At 45.0% G+C, this 20,188-nt stretch overlaps 1 protein-coding gene across 8 annotated transcripts in view; it reads left to right on the top strand.

Moving 5' to 3' along the window:
- RALGPS1 (Ral GEF with PH domain and SH3 binding motif 1) overlaps nucleotides 1–20,188 on the top strand; it is a 2,625,553-nt gene that overhangs the window by 1,404,999 nt on the left and 1,200,366 nt on the right. For all 8 annotated transcript variants that reach the window (XM_069609374.1, XM_069609372.1, XM_069609376.1 and 5 more), the window contains one exon: nucleotides 11,989–12,115. In XM_069609374.1, coding sequence (XP_069465475.1) covers nucleotides 11,989–12,115 — 127 coding nt within the window. The remainder of the gene's footprint in view (nucleotides 1–11,988; nucleotides 12,116–20,188) is intronic.

Below are 20,188 nucleotides of genomic sequence, written 5' to 3'. Positions count from 1 at the left end.
TAGGGCAAACTTTGCCCTAGTGCTAATACAGTGCAATGTTGCACTTGCACCGGTGCAAAGTTTCTGTAATCTGGCCCCAGATTGGAGTTCTCTCACTGCACTGCTTTCCCAACACATTAAATGCTTATTGTAAGACTTAGAATTCTGTGGCAAAGCCTCCTGCTCGTAATTTGGGGCCGTGGATGGGGTGGTCACTGGGGTCACCCACGCCGTGTACTGGACCACAAAGGAGAGATATGCAGGGTGGTGGCAAGGGAGTGTTACAGGCGCCTTGACCAGGAGATATCAATAAGTCTAACAGATGTTTGCAGTCAGGGCTATAGTAATTCCACACACTTGGCATCGGAGGGAATGGAATGCTTTAAGAGAGTGCTGGTGTTAGGGAAGTATCACACTAAAATAACACACGCATGGCCCAATCCTTTGTGCACAGAGCAGGTAGAAATAACAGTGTGGTTGCAGGCATCACACTTACCCCTGGGAGTGCCACCCAGTTCTGATGCAGCACTGCATCCCATGAACATGCCTGATTGTGTCTCCAAGATGGTGGACAGCCCTCAGATCGGCTCAGTCCACATTACTGCACTCTGCAGTAGCGAAGACTTACATAAACAATGAACACTGAACTTATCCCTAAGCATCTCTGATGAGGCTTCACAGCTCAACACAGTTATGCAGGGGATAGCCTCACCAGAGGTTCAGGGCCAGTATAGGCCTCCAGCATTTGGAGCTGGGTGTGGATGAACGATGACAATGATTGAGAAGCAGTGGTGACTGGTAGCAAAGTGAAGCAGAGGAAGAGAGGAGAAAGAAGGAATAGACTGTGGTGGCAGCTCAGTGAGGGAGGCAAGAAAAGGAAGAGGTGGGGGCACAAAGAAGTAGGTGGCGAGGACCAAAGGAGGTCAGAAAGGTGAAAGAGAGGACGATTGAATGGCGGAATTAGGTCATGATGCAAGAGATGTGAGAAGGTCAAAGGGGTCGAAGGAGGAGAAAGATCATTCCAGAAAAGGTAGGTGAAAAGTGACAGAAGGCCAGTAGGAGGAGCTGCAGGAAGGAGGCTGGAGGGAGGATAACAGGTAAAGGAGGAGATGGGATGATGGCGGGTGGAGGAAACATAGGGGCAAGATGGAGGGGTGGAAGAAGGAAACAGAAGTAGGTTGGAGGACATCAGGCTGGCCTTACCAAGAAATACCAGGAGAAGACTGGAGGAGGAGGGAGGAGGCTAACAGGTGACGCCGGAAGAAGAGTAAAGAAGGCATTGGAGAGGGGAGGTTAAGTGGAACGAGACGCAGGAAAATCCAGGAGGCATTGGGAGAGGAAGGAGAGTGAACCAAGGTGTCACAAGGAGGTCTAGAGAACCACTGAAGGAGAACTGGTGGAAGAGCAGGGGCTGGCCCAACCAATCCTACCAGTGTTGAGCCAGAGAAGGGCGGGGAAAACAAGCATGCGCTCGAGCATCACAGAGGTGCATGAGTATAGACAGGGTGAAGAGAAGAGGAAAGGAGTGGCAAGAGATATTCCCCTAGTCACGGGAACCTGGCTGCCCATCAAGGAGGAAAGTGATGAAGGCACCTTGGGAGGCAGTGCCAGGATCCTGAAACTCGATGGTGGCAAGAAATGGGAATAGCATATCGAGGTCCCCTCTGGCTTCCATCCTCTTGATGGAGGTTTTGATCTTTTGTTTACTACTATCACACCCCTGCTCAAGCTTAACGTGTGGGCACACCTTGGATCTGGAGAATGCAAGAAGAGGGGCCACCTTGGAATGTGGACAAGAAGTGTAGCACCAGAGATGGTGAAACAATTACCCGAGAAAGAAGTGCAAGGATCACCTAAACCGCTCAGCACTGACAGTGACTGGGAACTCATTGTCCACACCGGGAGGGAACCCAGACTAAGAATGGCAATCAAAAAGGCCTGAACTATTACAAGTACTGTGAAGCCAGCTTGCTGTTTCTGCTGTAGTTTTGTATCATATTTTCGTTGATTTGGCCAAACCTTGTAAATATCCTTAATAAAGCCACCGGTCGGTCACTCTCTGGCCGGCCTTTCTACACCCTCTTCCTGCTCCAGCCTGTGAGGCTAAAAACCTAGGGGTCATCTTCGACTTCACACTCTCCTTCTCTCCTCACATCTCTGACATCTCTAGGAAGCCACAAGTCCTTTCCTCTTCTTCCGCAGAAGCTCACTGTCTCCAGAGCTCTGGTTCTCTCTAGGCTGGACTACTGCAACAGCCTCTTTCTAAATCTGCCTGCCTCTACTCTCAGCGCTCTGCAACTCATCCAAAACAGGACTGAGAGACTTGTCCTTGGCCTCAAGCCGAGGGATCATATCTCTCAAGGACAGAAATCTCTCCACTGGCTCCCAGTGGCAGCGAGGATTAAGTTCAAAACCCTCTGCATTGTCCACAAGGCCTTCTGGGGCCTGTAACCTCTACACCTCCAACTCTCTCTTCCTAAATATCTTCCGTCTCGAGCTCTTCGCTCATCCACCTCCAACTCCCTCAGGGTCAGTCGCTTCGCCATGTAAATGCAACAGATGTCCACCAACTTGTGGATCTTACCTGTCCCTCGCACAACCTGGTTGTGTAAAAATAACTACAAAACACTTGTAAAAAAGTAATGTTTTTTTGATATATATATATGCTATGATTGTTTACACGTTTCGGGACTTTATTCCCTTTGTCAGGAGCTTTATGTTCCAATTATTCAGTATTAATCTTCATACTAGTATATCTATAAAGAATTAGTTCAAAACATACTTATTCATTTCCTGGTCTTAACCATGATATTTCAATGGAAATCTATCCTGTCATGATCAATAAATAATCACCTGTATGATAATTGTGTCTCTGTTCTTGTCTGTAGAATGGGACAGTATACTCTGTTAATATTCTACTCTTGGGTCTGTTGGAAATTCACTGGTGCCACTTATAAGGAGGGATATGTCCCCTGTAAAAGCAAGGAAATGGTATGTATCCACAATGATAAAAAAGGGAGTATGCTAATTTAAAAAAAACTTAATAAAATCTACACAGCATTCAAGTTAACAAAAATGTCTACCTGTAGGTAGATGCCAATTGCACATAGACGACCATAAAGGCTTTCCTTGATTTAATCATTCAGGACAGTTTCTGTAGCATGCTTTTCTGTGGGTGACATCCCATCTCACAGTCCACAAGACTTTGTCAGTTCGGAGGGTTTTCCTATGCTCCTCCCGGTCTATAAAGGTGGAAACAGAGTGTTCCTAGATTTTAGTAAGTATTACTTGGTTGAAAGGCAAAGCATCCTAATGTAGCGTATTAGATATGTGAAAGTACAATATCTTAAGTTCCTATTTACAAGAAGAGGTAGGACCTCTTTCTCCGACCGTTCCGAACGATCTCGGGCGAAAAGAGAGTTCAAATATGGCCACATTTAGTATATACACGTCATCACGTAAAAACATCATGACGTCATTTGTTTACCCGCGCGTCATCCCGATGACGCGCAACTCGTTAGTTCATGACAATAATGCCGCCGGTGATATGGGTTCCTTAGTGAATCTAATAAACACTAAAATAGTGCAATCCAGGTCTTTAATATCGGTCTTCAACATTGATAGCCTATAATTGATGTCATTCGTGCTTCGGTATGGGTCATCTATAATGGGCACCCATAAATGGTATTATGCATGCTACATAAAAGTCATTTAATCAATCTCTAGTAGGTGTATTTTCAACCAACTCTAATCCAATTCTCCTAAATTTTGTTTATGTTCAGGACACTGTCCCAACCCCAGATGTTTGTACTCACAGATACTGATGGTAAATAATTATAAGCAATGGCTACAAGGGGGAAAAGAAATTATCAATTATCAATGATGTCTTTGTTTGCCAAAAGTTAATCAAATCATCCGAGTGATTAATTACTTGTATGCTCACAGTCTATCGCTTATTGACCCGTATGCTGAAATGTATATATATTTCAACTTATATACTTCGACATTGAGATCTTTGCACAGTCATTTTCTATTGACCCCATATAATGTGGTTGTTATTCACGATATCTATTATAAGAGGCAATTCAAGAAGAAGTTACCCTTGGGGTATAGTCATGCGCCCATTAGTCTTATGCCTGTTGGCAGAAATGTAAGGATTGCACGCAGTATATATTTACTTTACACAATATTGGTTTTTGAAGAAATGTAATGCCCTTTTCAGTGATGACACGTGTTTCGACGTATAAACGTCTTTTTCAAATCAGGGCCAATGGTTAATGTTGCATAGAATGTCCTTCTCAGTCTGTTCATGCAGTCATGGGGTAATCCCACAGAGGGCGCAGAGTTCTATTCCATAAGTACCTCAAACAGATTCCTCACTTTTTCATAGATCTATTATAAGAGCTCCTTGTGCAGACGGACTCCGGTTATTTCAACATATACATTACACGTTTTAAATGTAAGTCATGTCAGTTAAAACAGTGCTTTTGTTCAACTAGATGGTGAAGCCAACTTGCACATTTTAAATTGTGAACATAGATCATGTCTATTGAAACAAAACTACTGTTTAACCATGTGTGATTTCACATAAGTTTCATCTTAACGCAGCATGTGTTGAATTAGGGCAATAATATATATGATTTCAAACAACTGTCGCCTAATCCGAACTTAGATGCACTGTTAAAAGGTCCGGATGGATAGTATGTTCTCAACTACAAAAAACATTTTAAACTAAAGTCTTCATTCATGCCCTCTGGCGTCATACTGTTAAGTGTTTCTATCCAGTAACATTCTCTTTGGTCCATACGTTTCACATGATTGCCCCCTTGAGGTGCCTTTTTGACCACTTCCAAGATTATAACTTTCAACTGGGATAATGTGTGCTTCTTTTCATTGAAATGCCGGGCAACTGTTGATTTTTTGTTGTGTGTTCTTATCCCACTCTTATGTTCATTCCAACACTCTTTGGCATTTCTCTGTGTCTGGCCCACGTAATAAATGCCGCATGGGCAGCTAAGTCCATAGATCACCGATTTGGAGTCACAAGTTGCATAGTCCCTTAGTTTGATTTTATTCCCTTTCATAGGGTGATGTACATATCCCCCTTTCATTATATTGTTGCAATTGCAACAGTTCGGGCAGGGGTATGTGCCTGTTTTTTTGTACTCAGATATGTCTGCTTATCATTCAAATGTCTTTCTGCATTAACCAACTGATCTTTATGGTTCCATCCCCTTTTATAAGCGATGATTGGTGGTCTGGGAAAAAGTTGTTGCAGTTGTGGATCTAGTTGGATCAGACGCCAATTCTTCTTGATGAGTCTGGTCACCTGATGACTCTGACCCGAGTATCTTAGGGAATACAGGAATGGGGTTTCTTTAGTATGTTTTTTTGGTGTTAACAAGTCTGTCCTTTCCATGTTGATGGTTTTCATTTTAGATCTGTCTATTACTTCTTTTGGGTATCCTCTTTCCAAGTATTTCTCAGTTAACGTTTGATTTTCCTCAATTCATTTGTCTTCTGATGATATTACTCTCTTGAGCCGAATTAATTAGCTGTAAGGCAAATTGTTCTTAAGGTGTTCAGGATGATGACTCAGGTAGTATAGTGAATTATTCACGTCTGTCTTTTTGTGGTCGATGGTAGTAATTATATCTGCGCCTCTTATTTCCAGTTTCACGTCCAAAAAGTGCAATTTTGGAGTACCCACTTCCATGGTGAAAACTATTCTTTCATGAATTGATGTAAGTCAGAAATTCCTCCAATTCATTTCTGTTCCCTCTCCATAGTACGAAAAAGTCGTCTATATATCTCTTCCAAGAGATTAGGTTTTTCTTCCATTTTGCATTATTCAATATGAATGTACTTTCCAAAAGAAAGATAAATAAATGTGCGTAGGTTGGGGGCCATTGAAGAACCCATGGAGGTTCCTGAGGCTTGTAAGTAAAATTGTGTCTTGTACCTGAAGTAATTATTGATCAGTATTGTTTTACTGAGTTCCAGGATAAACTGTTTGTTGGCTGGACACTCCCTACTTCCCAATAACACCCATTCCACGGCTTCAAGTCCATCTTGGTGGGGGATCGATGTATAAAGAGACTGGACATCAAATGAAACTAACAAGTCAGTTTCTTGGGTTCCAGTCAATTCTCTTACACAGTTTAAAAAGTCTGTTGTGTCCCTCAGATATGTATGTGTCCCTCAGCACTGTGGGCTGCAGAGCGCTATACATATATTGCAAGCGGATATAACAGCCACAATCGGGCGGAGAGGTGGTTTTCTAACGTCCTTATAGATTTTGGGTAATCCATAGAAGATGGGTGTGATTGGATAATTGTTTAGTAAATATTTCTCAGTTTTCTCAGAAATCCAGTCTTGACCGACTGCTTTTGCCAAGGTTTCCTTTATGATTCTTATCACCTCTTGTATGGGGTCCTCATTGATCTTCACATAAGTGTCCTCATCTTGTAATAGTTCATTTATTTGGTCTTCATAAAACGTGGTGTCCATTATAATTATGGCGCCGCCTTTGTCCGCCGGTTTAAGTGTTAGAGTGTCATCTTCCGATAATTCTCCTATAAGTTCACTCTGGTGACGTCTGATGTTGTAGCCTTTATTTCTATTAAAATGTATGGCTTTGAGGACTTTTAGCATCTGTTTTTCAAAAATCTTAATGGCTATGTTGTTAACTCGTGGGTCGAAACTACTCTTCGGTTTTATCTCCAAGTATTTATGTTCCAAGATTTGGGATTCCCCCGATACCTGAGTGCTAAAAAATACTTTCAGTCTCATCTTTCTTTTATGTCTATGTAGATTTATCTTTTCTTCCAGTAAATTAGAATTCTGGGTAGGTATAAATGATAATCCCAAATTGAGTATGTCCAACTGATTCTGTGTCAGATTCTTGGATGATATATTAACTACTAGCGGTTTGTTTTTGGACTGTAGATTTCTTCTGGCTTCTTCTTGCCATTTTGTTTCTAAAAAAGTGGTTGATTTAGCTGGAAGTTCGAGGTGGTGGGCTCTTGTGAAGTATGTAGGATATAAGTTCTTTGCACTTCAGTTGTCTGGACTGGGTTTTCTTCACCACTGCTTGCTAACTCATTGCTCTGCTCACTGGTTTCTTGAGGTGGAGCCCTCAGATTTTGGGGTGGTTTCCTCTGTTGTTGAGGTCTAGCGGTTGTAAAACTCCTGCCAGGAGTAGACAATGTCTTGGGAGTAGTCAAGCGTATCCCTTCTAAATTTCCTCACCTTTCTCTGTTCTATGACTTTTTTGTAATTACAAGTGTTTTGTAGTTATTTTTACACAACCAGGGTGTGCGAGAGACAGGAGAGATCCACAAGTTTGTGGATATCTGTTGCATTTACATATTTGAAACCACCCAGTGCCAAGGATGGGTATTCCCCCTTGAATCCCATTACTTTAAATTGAACCTTAGCTAAATGTCATGCAACTTTAGGAGGTCTCCAGGTTACAAGAAATAAATCGGTCGCTTATCCAAGCAACAAGTTGGTGGTAGACCTCTTTCTTCTGCTGGGGCCTCCCTCTGGAACAGCCTCCCCGCCTCTCTGAAACTTGAGGAGAACCATCTCCGGTTCTGGAACTACCTCAAGACCTTCCTCTTTGCTTCTGCTTTCTCTCCTCCTCTCCCCTGCTGATCTCCTGGCTGAAACTGAAACTGCACTGGTTACCTAGCTACCCTCTGATCTCGGGCCCAGGACCCCTCCCCGCCAGTTGCACACGTGCACTGCCCCCTGGCAACCATTGCATTTGGGGACTGTTTCTGTATCCCTACAGCCCCCTACCAGCACTTGTTACCTGATGTCCGCACTTACCCGTGAACTTGCCACCAGCTGGCCACACTTTTAATTTATTGTCTTTATTTATTTTACTGTTTATCCTATGTACTGCACTGCCCCTCCCCCTATACCCCCACACTTTTCCGCTTCCCCCCTCCCCTGCACTTGTGTGATCTCAATGTCACCTGGCCTAGTAAGATCATTGTCTCTGTCTTCCCTCTGTTCCCCCTCCCTTGCCTCGTCGCACCTTGAAACACTTGTGTATAGGCGCGTTGTAAATGCCATATCATATCGTATCATATCAAGCTCTTGTTTAGCTATAACGCCTAGCATCTGCCTTGTGTGTCTCCTACTCGGACTTCAGGTAACTGCACAGATCTCACTCTCTCAGACAGCACTCAGTGTCCAGGCTTGCACTGCTACTGACTGACATTCCCAAGATCCTGTGCCTGAGCTGAGACCCCTGTTCCCAGAGCTTGACCTATTGATATGTTTAACATGCCTTTTCATTGCAAACTTCAGCTCAACATAATTCTATAACATTTAGAACTGGAAACCTGAACACAAAATGCAAAGGTTCTCCCTTCCCTGTCTCTCTCTACAGATCCCTCCAACCATCAGGGTCCGCGCTCATGCTGCTATAAAACAGCTACGGTGTGTAGGCTGGTGTCTCCCTTGGCTGTTGTGGCATTGCCACGATGTCAGGCCCGGCAATGGTTCGGAATGAGATCATTGCGTAGCACGTGATGACTTCAGCATGCATGCTCACGCCACCCGGAAATCACCGCAGACTATCTGGTTTTCCCCTCTGGTGAGCGGATTCTAGTCCTCTATTCTTGCATTTGATTGGCTTTTTCCTCCTGGACTCTTCTTGGCCTATCCTTTCGGGCCTGGTTTTGGCTCGTAATTCTTTGCTTTCTTTTTGCTCCTGTTTTTCTGGATTTGATGTGCTTGTAGTTTCCTTGACCTTGGTGCCCTCTAGAAGAACTCTGAACCCCATGCTTCTTTGTGTCCTCTCTGGAATTGGATTTTGGACTCTCCTTTCTTTACTCCTTGGATACTGGTGATGATACTTGGACCCAGGATTGTTGTTTTTCTTCCTTCCTGGATTATTCTTCAGGAACTCCTCCCTCAGTTTTACCTCCTTGTGCCACCCGGGTCAGTTCCCTTGTGAACTTTGTTCTTTGGACTTTGCATCGTGGCAACCAACGTCGGTTGGGGTTCTGACCTCTGGACTGTAACATTGGCGGTAGGAAACACCCTGTAGATCCTTCGCTCAAGCTCATGTCCTCTCAGGTAGGATCTCAAGAGTGAGAGGTGGTGACACAGGTATGTGGTTCTAATCATTGTCTGTTTTGTTTTCTTTACAGTCTGGACATGCCATGTGGTGACCCCTCGCCTTTCCGTCTGTGTTTCTTGCCCCTGTGTGTACAAGCATAGCATGAGACAATTATCTCAGGAGGAAAGTCACCCTCACATTGGGTGACCTTAGCCAAATCAGGCCAACCCCTGACACCAGCCTTCATTCCACGATAGATATGAAACCCTTAATTCAAGGATTGATGTCCTCTGACTGACAGTCCAAAATATGACTACTACATATACCCATGCTGGTTCCTTCCTAGCGTTGCACAGCTGCTTCTTCTAGTTTCTAATTCGGGCAGAACCTCTCGTTCTGATGTAGTCAGGTTTGGGACCAGTCAGAGCTATAACCTGTAACCTTTGGATCTCCGGATGTTTTGGACTACAATCTCCATCAGCTCCAGTGAGCATTGTCAATGGTGAGGGATCATGGGAGTCATAGTCCAAAACATATGGAGAGCCAAATACTGCATACCACAGCATAACGCATGACTCATCTGGATCACAGAAGTGTGTGCATATTTGACCATGTGCCCTATTCCTAGTGGCCTCAGGATCACCCTAATCTGGTGAATTCTTAGCCATGCTGCATGCACAACGAACCCATGTGCAATGATTTTAGGCGATGGCGTATTCAATGCCTCGCTTCATTATGCATGCGTGATGTAGCCCCTGCCGGCCCACACTGATGCCCTAAGCAGTTCAACCATGGAGAAAGGAATACAGGTCTGCAAACAGACCAGGAATGTTTCTTTTATTTCATATGCAATCTGCACTTTACAACATCTGCTAGCATAATGGCGAACCAGTTACTTTCAAGAAGACTTTGACTCACTTTGAACTTAGGACTCACATTCTTTTGTTAGGGAAGAAATATAAGATGTCTTATTTAAACAAAGCCATGAAGCTATAGGTAGTAGCATGGGAGCATTTGTAAGTTTGTGGCATTATCAGTGACAAAAGGGCAGGACTGGACTTGTGCCATCAGAAGATATTAAGTAGGCGAACCATTGTAACTCTATTGTGCACGGCGTGTAGAGCGGATGAGGACATCTAGATGGCCACCAAAGAAGTTAATAAAATCTGCAGTATCATAGTTACTTATGAATGGGACTTAATTTGGACGATATTTCAGGCCTTGCCACGTGCTCTTAACAACATTTACTCTTAAGACAATGTTGTGTCAAACCTTTTCATATTCATGTCCTGGGAAAATAGCTCAGGGGCAATTTGCTCGCATTGGAAACAAGACGACACGGAGCACCACAGGTTCGATCCCTGGGTCTGCGCTTAGAAACCTCTGGGTATTAAGCGTGTTATAAATAACCTATCATATCATATCACAGAAAACAAAACATATCAGTGTGCAAGTTGCGCAATTGATACTTTATTTTAACTTATGGAATATGATTATATACTAGGACTGAACTGTTGAAATGACTAACCTTGCGTTAGCATAATTATACAGTGTCCTTTAGTAGTTCCCCGATCGCGATCAATAGTATCTTTACTGAAATCACCTTCACTCTGAATTCTGAATTTTGCATAGAAACTTTGCCAAGTCTACTTTGCATAAGGATTTTAAATCCTTAGCTCTTCTGTTAAGATTACATTGCATCAAAACTATCCTCTTTGGCTTTTGGAGGTTTGGGCCCTTGTAGGAGATGAATTCTGTCGTGTTATAAATGCGTTATAAATGCCATACCATATTTTATCATATCGTGTAGTAGGGTAGCTTTGTACCGAACGATGGAGCATGCTTGTATCGTACAATATCATATCGTGTAGTAGAGTAGCTTTGTACCGAACGATGGAGCATGCTTGTATCGTACAATATCATATCGTATAGTAGGGTAGCTTTGTACCAAACGATGGAGCATGCTTGCATCGTACAATGTTATATCGTGTAGTAGGGTAGCTTGGCACTGAACGATGGAGCATGTATGTATCGTACAATGTTATATCGTGTAGTAGGGTAACTTTGTACCGAACAATGGATCTTGCTTGTATCGTACAATGTTATATCGTGTAGTAGGGCAGCCTTGTACCGAACGATGGAGCATGCTTGTATCTTACAATTTCATATCGTGTAGTAGGGTAGCTTTGTACTGAACGATGGAGCATGCTTGCATCGTACAATGTTATCGGCTGTGATTCAACTTTGCCAGTACATTCTTGATAACAAGATGTCACAGTTGCATTGCGGGATCCCTGTCCATCAGGTGTGTCCTCGAGGGCGTCCAGAATATCTGTAACACAGCACATACATCTCTCTTTCACAAGTTCAGTTCCACAAACACTCCATCCTCTTCCACGAGGCACAGAACTTCATTAGACTCAAGCTGGAGAACCTCGGTATAGTTGATTGAGGAACACCAGCCATTTGTAAGCTGCACCAAGAATTTGCTGTGAGTTTTGGAATGTATTGTCAGGAGAACAGCAACCCGAAGGAGATGTTCGTGTGTGTCGCTTAACACAGGAGCCCTTGTTTTTTGTTAGGAGTTCAATAGCTGCGAGCCTCACACTGTAGCATTCAGGTGGGTGGGGAGGGCCCCCCAGCACATTGCAGATAAATAACACTTCTGTTCATGTTCTGGATACATTATATGACTGCTTTCAGTTTAAGGGGGTTGTGCCCCATTTCCAAGCTCCCCACTCTGAGTGACTCGGCAATCAATGTTCTTGTAATACGCACATATGTCAAATCAATTAGGTAAAGATAAAAAGTTCAAATACATGTATTGCTTTACAGTCGAGAGCAATGACAGAATACGCACTGGAAAAGTATCAAGTGCTTCAAAATAGGAGTGATTGTTATAACATTTCTTCAAATGTTTTGCCTTTTAGCTTTTGAACCGTAAAGACAAGACCACCTTTGAGAAGCTGGACTATTTGATGTCCAAGGAAGACAATTATAAACGGACCCGTGAATACATCAGAAGCTTGAAGATGGCGCCCACCATCCCCTACCTAGGTAGGTGCCGCACTGCTCCATCCGCATTGAAGCTTGGAATAGGTCCATAGGTTTGCTGGACCGGAGTCTTAGATGGACAAATTCTTCCCATCTGTTGTAACATGTGGTTCTCTTTGTTTGGGCTTGGGGGGGGCAAGAAATATCCTGCAAGCATTGAATATGCAGTAATGTCGGTCCGGCTCAGTGTGGCAAGATGTTTTTGTTCACATAAGGTCTGGAAATATAACTGTGCCGCTATTACCCTAGGAGCCGAGTACTTTGTAATCTATAAAGATCTCAGATAAGTCTGTTTTTGGTCAACCACAGTTTGTGTTGCCTCCAGAAATCTGCGTTCTGCTGTTTTCCAATAAAGGCTGTTACTTAGCTTATGTCAAGGTCTTTGGAGAAGTCAAAAACTCTGATTTTCACAAGCAAATGTTTCTATTAATGTTTAGTGACCAGCTGGCAAGTTTCAGAGTAGAACTGTGGTGTGCGAGACCCTTCTCCAAGTGGGTGCGTTTTGGTGACGAGCGGGTTTCTGTCAGACATTGTGATCGGCGAATGAGAGGGCTCTGCCCCCTAAGGCTGATCCCACCTCCTATTCAGGACAACGTCACAGTGTTGTTATCTGCAGACCCCAAAGGCTTTCATAGCTGGTGAAACATCTAAAGCGCTTAGGAATTTATGTAAAATGCTTGTTCATCAATTTACTGCAACCTTGGCTGCCATGAGAAGTCAGTACAGACTGGGACCTCCATTTACTTGCAACTGTTTCCGCTGTTTCTGCTCAGGTGTTGTACAGACAGGTGACACGGTACATTTTTGGAAATCCTGCATCCCTGCTGTTGCCTTTGCCTGGCTTGCAGTAATTGAAGACTCAGGCGGTACCTCCTTGAAAAGATAAAGTTTCCTCAGTAGTACCTAGTTCTTCTGCCTTCCAATATTATAAATGTTCTTTTTATAATGTTGAAGGTGAGACTGCGGTAGCAATGCCCGGTTTTTACTTTTATTTTGCCACTGTCTTGGAAGTAGTCGCCAGGGCGATGGCAGACTTTAATTGCTTGACTCTTTACTTGAAGCAATCCACCAAACACTGTATATCTAATTATTCAGCGTCAATTTCTCAAAGGCGCTGGAGATGTGGGAGAAGGTTTCTCTATGTTCAGAGGTTCTGCCAGACAATGGGCCTCATTACAAGTGTGCCGGTCCGGAAATAAGGGTGCTGGTCTGCCACACTACAACTCTGCGGGTGGGGGCCGGAGTGCCCAACAGGTCTTACCTGCTGGGCGTAACGGCACCCGCATGCAGAGTTTTCACAAAAACACCAACATCATTAGCAATGGTGCTGGTGCTTTTGTGTCCACATACCCATAGAGGTCTATGGGACTGTATGCGAATGGGGACTTACAGTTTCCGCCGCCTGATATCCCGGGTGGATTTGAATGTCCCAGTGGCACCGGGATCTCAGGCGGTGGAAACGGTGTTACGAGTCCGGCAGCAATCCGCCGATAGCACCAGCGGGTTGTCGCCGGACTTGTAATGAGGCCCATTGTCTGGAATAGTCGCTGTGTGGAATAGCCGCTGTCTGCTATAACCACTGTCTGGAATAGCCGCTGTCTGGAATAGTCGCTCTGTGGAATAGCCGCTGTCTGCAATAGCTGCTGTCTGAAATAGACACTGTCTGGAATAGACGCTGTCTGGAATAGCCACTGTTTGGAATAGTCGCTCTGTGGAATAGCCGCTGTCTGTAATAGCCGCTGTCTGGAATAGACACTGCCTGGAATAGCCGCTGTCTGAAATATTCGCTCTGTGGAATAACCACTGTCTGCAAAAGCCGCTGTCTGGAATAGTCGCTGTCTGGAATAGCCGCTGTCTGGAATAGCCGCTGTCTGGAATAGTCACTGTCTGTAATAGTCACTGTCTGTAATAGCCGCTATCTGGAATAGTGCGCAGTAGAAGGGGAAGTCTATTTTTAATAGTATTGGAAGACAGTGCTACCTGGGATAGTGGTGCGCTCATGGGTTTACTCTGGGTATGTTTCCTCAATGCCTAGTTTAAAAGAGCTGTAACTATGCTGTTTCCTCATCCTACCCCCTTTTAATTTAGTGTACTTTCACTTTTAATGTCCTGTATAAGCTCACACGTTGTGACTGGTGTTGTCTATAAAACCTAGAGGTAATGTACCTAGAGGATAGAAATGTTGTGAACTTAAGCACACAAGTAGCCTTTAACCACTGACTGACATCAGTGCACATTTAGAGCATCTTAACGCATTTAGTAGACCCATGAGGACCCCCAATGCATTTGCAGTTAGAAGATTTTGAGGCTAGCCAATGTGTTGCTCTCAGACAAATTTTAAAGCTAGCCAATGCACCACACACAGTCGATTTATGAGGGTAGCAACTCTGATGTATTGCACTTGGAAGAATTGTGAAGGTTAGCCAATGTATTGCACTTTAATGAATTGTGAAAGTTAGCCAATGCATTGCACTTTTAAGAATTGTGAAGGTTAGCCAATGCATTGCACTTTGAAGAATTGTGAAGGTTAGCCAATGCATTGCACTTTGAAGAATTGTGAAGGTTAGCCAATGTATTGCTGCACTTAGAAGAATTGTGAAGGTAACCAATGTGTTGCACATAGAAGAATGTTGAGGATAGCCAATTCATTGAACTTAGCAGAACATGATGCAAATGTCCACTGACCCTCCAACAATGCCCCGATATCCTGATACTCGCCCTAAAACACAGAACTAAACACACCATACCTCTACCAGAGCAGAGCATAAACCACCACAAATTGCACACACCTTGCAACACCAAACGTGAAACGAAGCCAGCCACACACAAATCTCCACACATTCAGACACCAAACACTACAAAATGATAACCGGCTAAATATAAACCAGCACACAGTGACCGCTTGTGTTTTTCCCTCTCAATCCCACTAACTAAGCCCTCCCAACCTCCATCCTTTTCAAATCCACCAGGAGACCACAAAATGTGGCATTGGTGCACGGTATAAGTCACAATAACATACCATAATATACCAACAAACGTGTATAATAAAAACCCTTGGTTCAGTCATTAGGTCTTTTGAAACTTTTGTTTCCTCATTTTCTTTTTTACTCTTTCCTTATTCTATTTTATTCCAATGACATGGTGTTTCGAGCAGAAACACTTATAAAAGGAAACTTTCCTGAGATGTGAGCAGCCCAGTGGGTAGGTATTGTACAGCAAGTAGTTGGATACAGAGAATGTACCGGCAGAGGATGAGGGTAAGGTAGAACAGGCAATGGGAAGGATACAGAAGTACAGGGGACCAAGAGGAGTAGATAAAGCTGGTACTCAATATATATGCCGGGGGGCATGTAAAAGAGGGCAGTCAATATATACCCACTTCGTGAATGGTGGTGGTGAGGGTTCATGGAGATAGGAGAATGTGTTGGAATAACGAAGGGACCCCGACTACGGAGCGGAGATGTAGTTTGAGCCTCGTCTTGAGTGTAAGGATTCCCAAGCAGTTTTTCATTTCTGAGGTTGGGTGTTTCAGGGGTGGGTTGGAGGTGGAACAGACAAGTGGACGCACAGGGTGGGTGCGGTGCAAAAAGACTGAGGAGGATGCACCAGCGATGGTTGCGAGGAGGGAAATAGTGTGGCATAGAGGCAGCCAGATTAAAGGAGAGGGGGCGAGGTAACCCATGAACTCATTTGGAAATCTCCTGTGCCCCCAAAACTCATCCTGAGGGAAATTTTGAAGAGTGTGATCCCACGTGGGGTTCCGGGGCTCACATGTGAGGGAGGGGCTCCTCCCATTGAAGCATGAATGCTGCTACGCTGGCCAAACATCAATTCACTGAGAGTTTGTATTACACTGCGGTTTCTAGGAACACTGTGAAAAAGGAAGTCCTATAGCCGATCAAATACTGGGTCCTGGAAATGAACCAGCTGAATACCATATGTGGACTCAGGGACTTAGTCAACATAATAATATAAACAAACTGAAACTTCAAGCTACTTCCCCTTGTATTTGTCACAAGTGGCTGGTGTGGCCAGGATCTGATTGTGCCACTCTGCCCATTCACTCAGGGTAGTGCTGAACCATCCTTGCACTTTGTTCTGTTTTGCCCGGTGGCTAAAATATGGAGGAAGAAATATTTGATACCCGTTTTATAATGAAGGAATTGTTATCAATGTAGACCCGCCTTCGATTATCTTCGATTGGTTCCAGCTACAGTGATGCCCTGAGCTCTCCAATCATATGCAAGGAAAGCATCACCCATTGCAGTGGTCTGCAACCTTTTGCTCTCCAGATGTTTTGTACTACAACTCCCATGACCACCCACCATTGAAAATGCTGGTTTGGGCTGGCGGGGGTTGCAGTCCAACACATCTGGAGAGCTAAAGGTTGCAGACCCCATGTCCATTAGATCTTATTATCAGTCCAAGGCTTCAAAGATATGATGAAGGGATCACTTGAAAAGGGTGGTACATTGGCCTTGCAGAATGGTAGCAAGTCTGATTACGAGTTAGACTTGTAACGTGTTAACTTAAAGCTTTATTGGGACATCAAAGCGCTGACCAGTGAATGCCCACGCACAGGCTACACTGACTAATTATTCACAAAGGATTGGCCTTTCTCATCACCAGGCTTATTTCGGCAATAGTCATAACTGCAATTAAGTCACACAGATATTAAATACACTGTTAATGAAATACATGGCATATATATTTAAAGCTTATTAATTAAAAACCAAGTCAGTATGATTAAAACTAAATTCCAAGCATCATTATTCTGTTGGCACTAAAGAACAAAATCACTTTTGAACTTTTCTTTGTTTTCAGATAAATGTTATTGTGTTTTCATGTGCAGTGACTTGACAACCAAACTATGCAAAAGTGTGTATAAGAACACAACCAGTGGGGGCGCATCTGCCTGCACCATGATCAGATCAGTAACCCCCACTTGCCGTCTTTTTCTCACGGCAGTCTTTTAGGTGTGCACCCAGCGGCCACCCATGACAGACACATGGGCCAAAAGACCAGGAACGAGGGGGAAATGGCATGCGCAGAGGGGAAGGAGGAAGAGGAAAAGAAAAGAAGCAATTGAGGTGAACAGCACAGCTTTAACCATAGTCTTCTGATCCCGGGTGGGGAAAGTTTAATTCTCCATATAACATCAGGAAGTGCTGCCAGTTTCCACCATGGTTGTCCGATTAGTCCTCGCTTAGAACTGAGCGGCGTTCCAGCAATCACCTCACCATGGTATCACCCTCGGCCTATGTTTCACCTTCCATTGTCCTCAGTGTGACCCGTTTTGCACCGGTCACTGCACTCCAAAATCACTTAAAGTTGATGGGCTCATCTGAGATTAGGGCGTGTGTTAACTCCCAGAATTGCTAGTTTGGCCTAATCCCTCAGGGGGTTCACTGTGACTAGGTTAGCTCACTGTGAAACCTCTTGCCAGTAACCTTTGACCTTTACACCTTCCCAAAACATAGTTCATAGGTTTGCTTGGGCCTGTTGCACAGTACAAGCATTTACTTTTGGGGCCTATAGCAGTTTGAACAGCTTATCCAGGGTCCAGTATGACCTGAAAAGTGGCTTCTGTTGCATGAGTCACACCTTGGGGTCCCCCATTAGCCCCTCCTGAAGTTCGTCTTGCGTTCCTTACGTGTCCTAGGTTCCCCAGATGCCTCATCCCACTTTGCTCTTAGCTTAGGTAAGTCATCTCCGTCTTCTTCAGATAACCGCTTGCATACCATTGACAATCCCATGCCTTCTTCTTCAGCCGCGGTCCCCATCGTTCACTCAATGGTTGACCTATACATGATGGCCCATTGTTGACTTTGGTACCTCGTGCTTGCCAGGCTGTGGCTGGCGTCTTCACCTATAGGCTCTGGCGTGTCGTCTACCCAGGTTTCACTGTGTGAAAGTGTTCCACCTTCTTTATAAAGGCAAATATTTTTCGAATTCCAGTCTCAGTTGGCTGAGTTCTCGTCAGAGCTTCTGGGCACTTCACCGGCATATGAATGCCAGACACATTACTGGCTGGTGTGTCTGGCCAGGTCTAGCTTGGCCAGAATCATGTGCAACAGAAAATAGAGGCAATGTTTTCTGACATGTTGGAGAAGAGCGGTGACGACTCCACCTTGTTCCCTCCCACCACTTGCAGTTTCACGCTGTTGTGGTCCTAGAGTGGAATTGCAATAGCAGAGAGAACTGTGGAGGTACCACACATGGATAAAGAGGAGCCAGAGGAGGTACTTTCCAGAATGTGAAGCCCATGGATGGGGCCGGCCTATGAACCTAAACGTATGGCTCGTGCTGAGTGAAGAGCTTAAAGCAATGTGAAGCCTGGACAAGTCCAGACTCTACACACAATACAAGACCCGAGATGAGGCCAGAGATGATATCCAATGTAAAGGGCCGTAGTGAGAAGGCATCCTACACACAATGTGATGGCCAAGAAGAGACCAGTATATATAGCCGATGTATAGGGCATGAATGTGAGCAGAGCATGTACTCATTGTAAAAGCAAGTGGGTGACCAGGCCATGTACCTAATGCAAAAGCCAAGGGTGGGGCCAGACCACAACATAATGTAAAGGCCAGGGGAGTGATCAGAGCCTGTACCAACTGTGAAGGCCGGGGGAGTGACCAGAGCCTGTACCCAATGCACTGGCCAGGGGAGAGACCAGAGCCTGTACCCCCTGAAAAGGCCTAGGGTGAGACCAGACCATACGCATCAATGTAAAGGCCACACATGAGACCAGAGCCTTTACTTAATGTACAAGCCAGGGGGAGCCCAGAGCCTGTATCATCTGTAAAAGCCTAGGGTGAGACTAGAGCCTGTAACCACTGTAAATGCCGAGGGGAGAGCCCAGAGCATGTTCCACTGTAAAGGCCTAGGGTGAGACCAGAGCCTGCACCCAATGCAAAAGCCAAGGGTGGGACCAGACCACAACACAATGTAAAGACCAGGGAAGTGACCAGAGCCTGTGCCCAATGTAAAGGCCAACAGAGTGCCCAGAGCCTGTACCCAATGCACTGGCCAGGGGAGAGACCAGAGCCTGTACCCAATGCACTGGCCAGGGGAGAGACCAGAGCCTGTACCCACTGTGAAGGCCGGGGGAGTGACCAGAGCCTGTACCCAATGCACTGGCCAGAGGAGAGACCAGAGCCTGTACCCTCTGAAAAGGCCTAGGGTGAGACCAGACCATACGCATCAATGTAAAGGCCACACATGAGACCAGAGCCTTTACTTAATGTACAAGCAAGGGGGAGCCCAGAGCCTGTATCGTCTGTAAAAGCCTAGGGTGAGACCATAGCCTGTAATCACTGTAAATGCCCGGGGGCAAGCCCAGAGCATGTTCCACTGTAAAGGCCTAGGGTGAGACCAGAGCCCGCACCCAATGCAAAAGCCAAGGGTGGGACCAGACCACAACACAATGTAAAGACCAGGGAAGTGACCAGAGCCTGTGCCCAATGTAAAGGCCAGCGGAGTGCCCAGAGCCTGTACCCAATGCACTGGCCAGGGGAGAGACCAGAGCCTGTACCCAATGCACTGGCCAGGGGAGAGACCAGAGCCTGTACCCACTGCGAAGGCCGGGGGAGTGACCAGAGCCTGTACCCAATGCACTGGCCAGGGTAGAGACCAGAGCCTGTACCCTCTGAAAAGGCCTAGGGTGAGACCAGACCATACGCATCAATGTAAAGGCCACACATGAGACCAGAGCCTTTACTTAATGTGCAAGCCAGGGGGAGCCCAGAGCCTGTATCGTCTGTAAAAGCCTAGGGTGAGACCATAGCCTGTAATCACTGTAAATGCCCAGGGGAGAGCCCAGAGCATGTTCCACTGTAAAAGCCAAGGGTGGGACCAGACCACAACACAATGTAAAGACCATGGAAGTGACCAGAGCCTGTGCCCAATGTAAAGGACAGCGGAGTGACCAGAGCATGTACCCAATGCACTGGCCAGGGGAGAGACCAGAGCCTTTACCCTCTGAAAAGGCCTCGGGTGAGACCAGAGCCTGTGCCCAATGTAAAGGCCTAGAGTGAGACCAGACCATACACCCAATGTAAACGCAAGGGGAGA

Source organism: Ambystoma mexicanum, chromosome 8 (assembly GCF_040938575.1).
Source record: "Ambystoma mexicanum isolate Mex_15411 chromosome 8, UKY_AmexF1_1, whole genome shotgun sequence".
Classification (NCBI taxonomy): Eukaryota; Metazoa; Chordata; class Amphibia; order Caudata; family Ambystomatidae; genus Ambystoma; species Ambystoma mexicanum.
The sequence above is the reverse complement of the archived record's forward strand: the minus strand, read 5'-3'. Positions and strand labels throughout refer to the sequence as shown.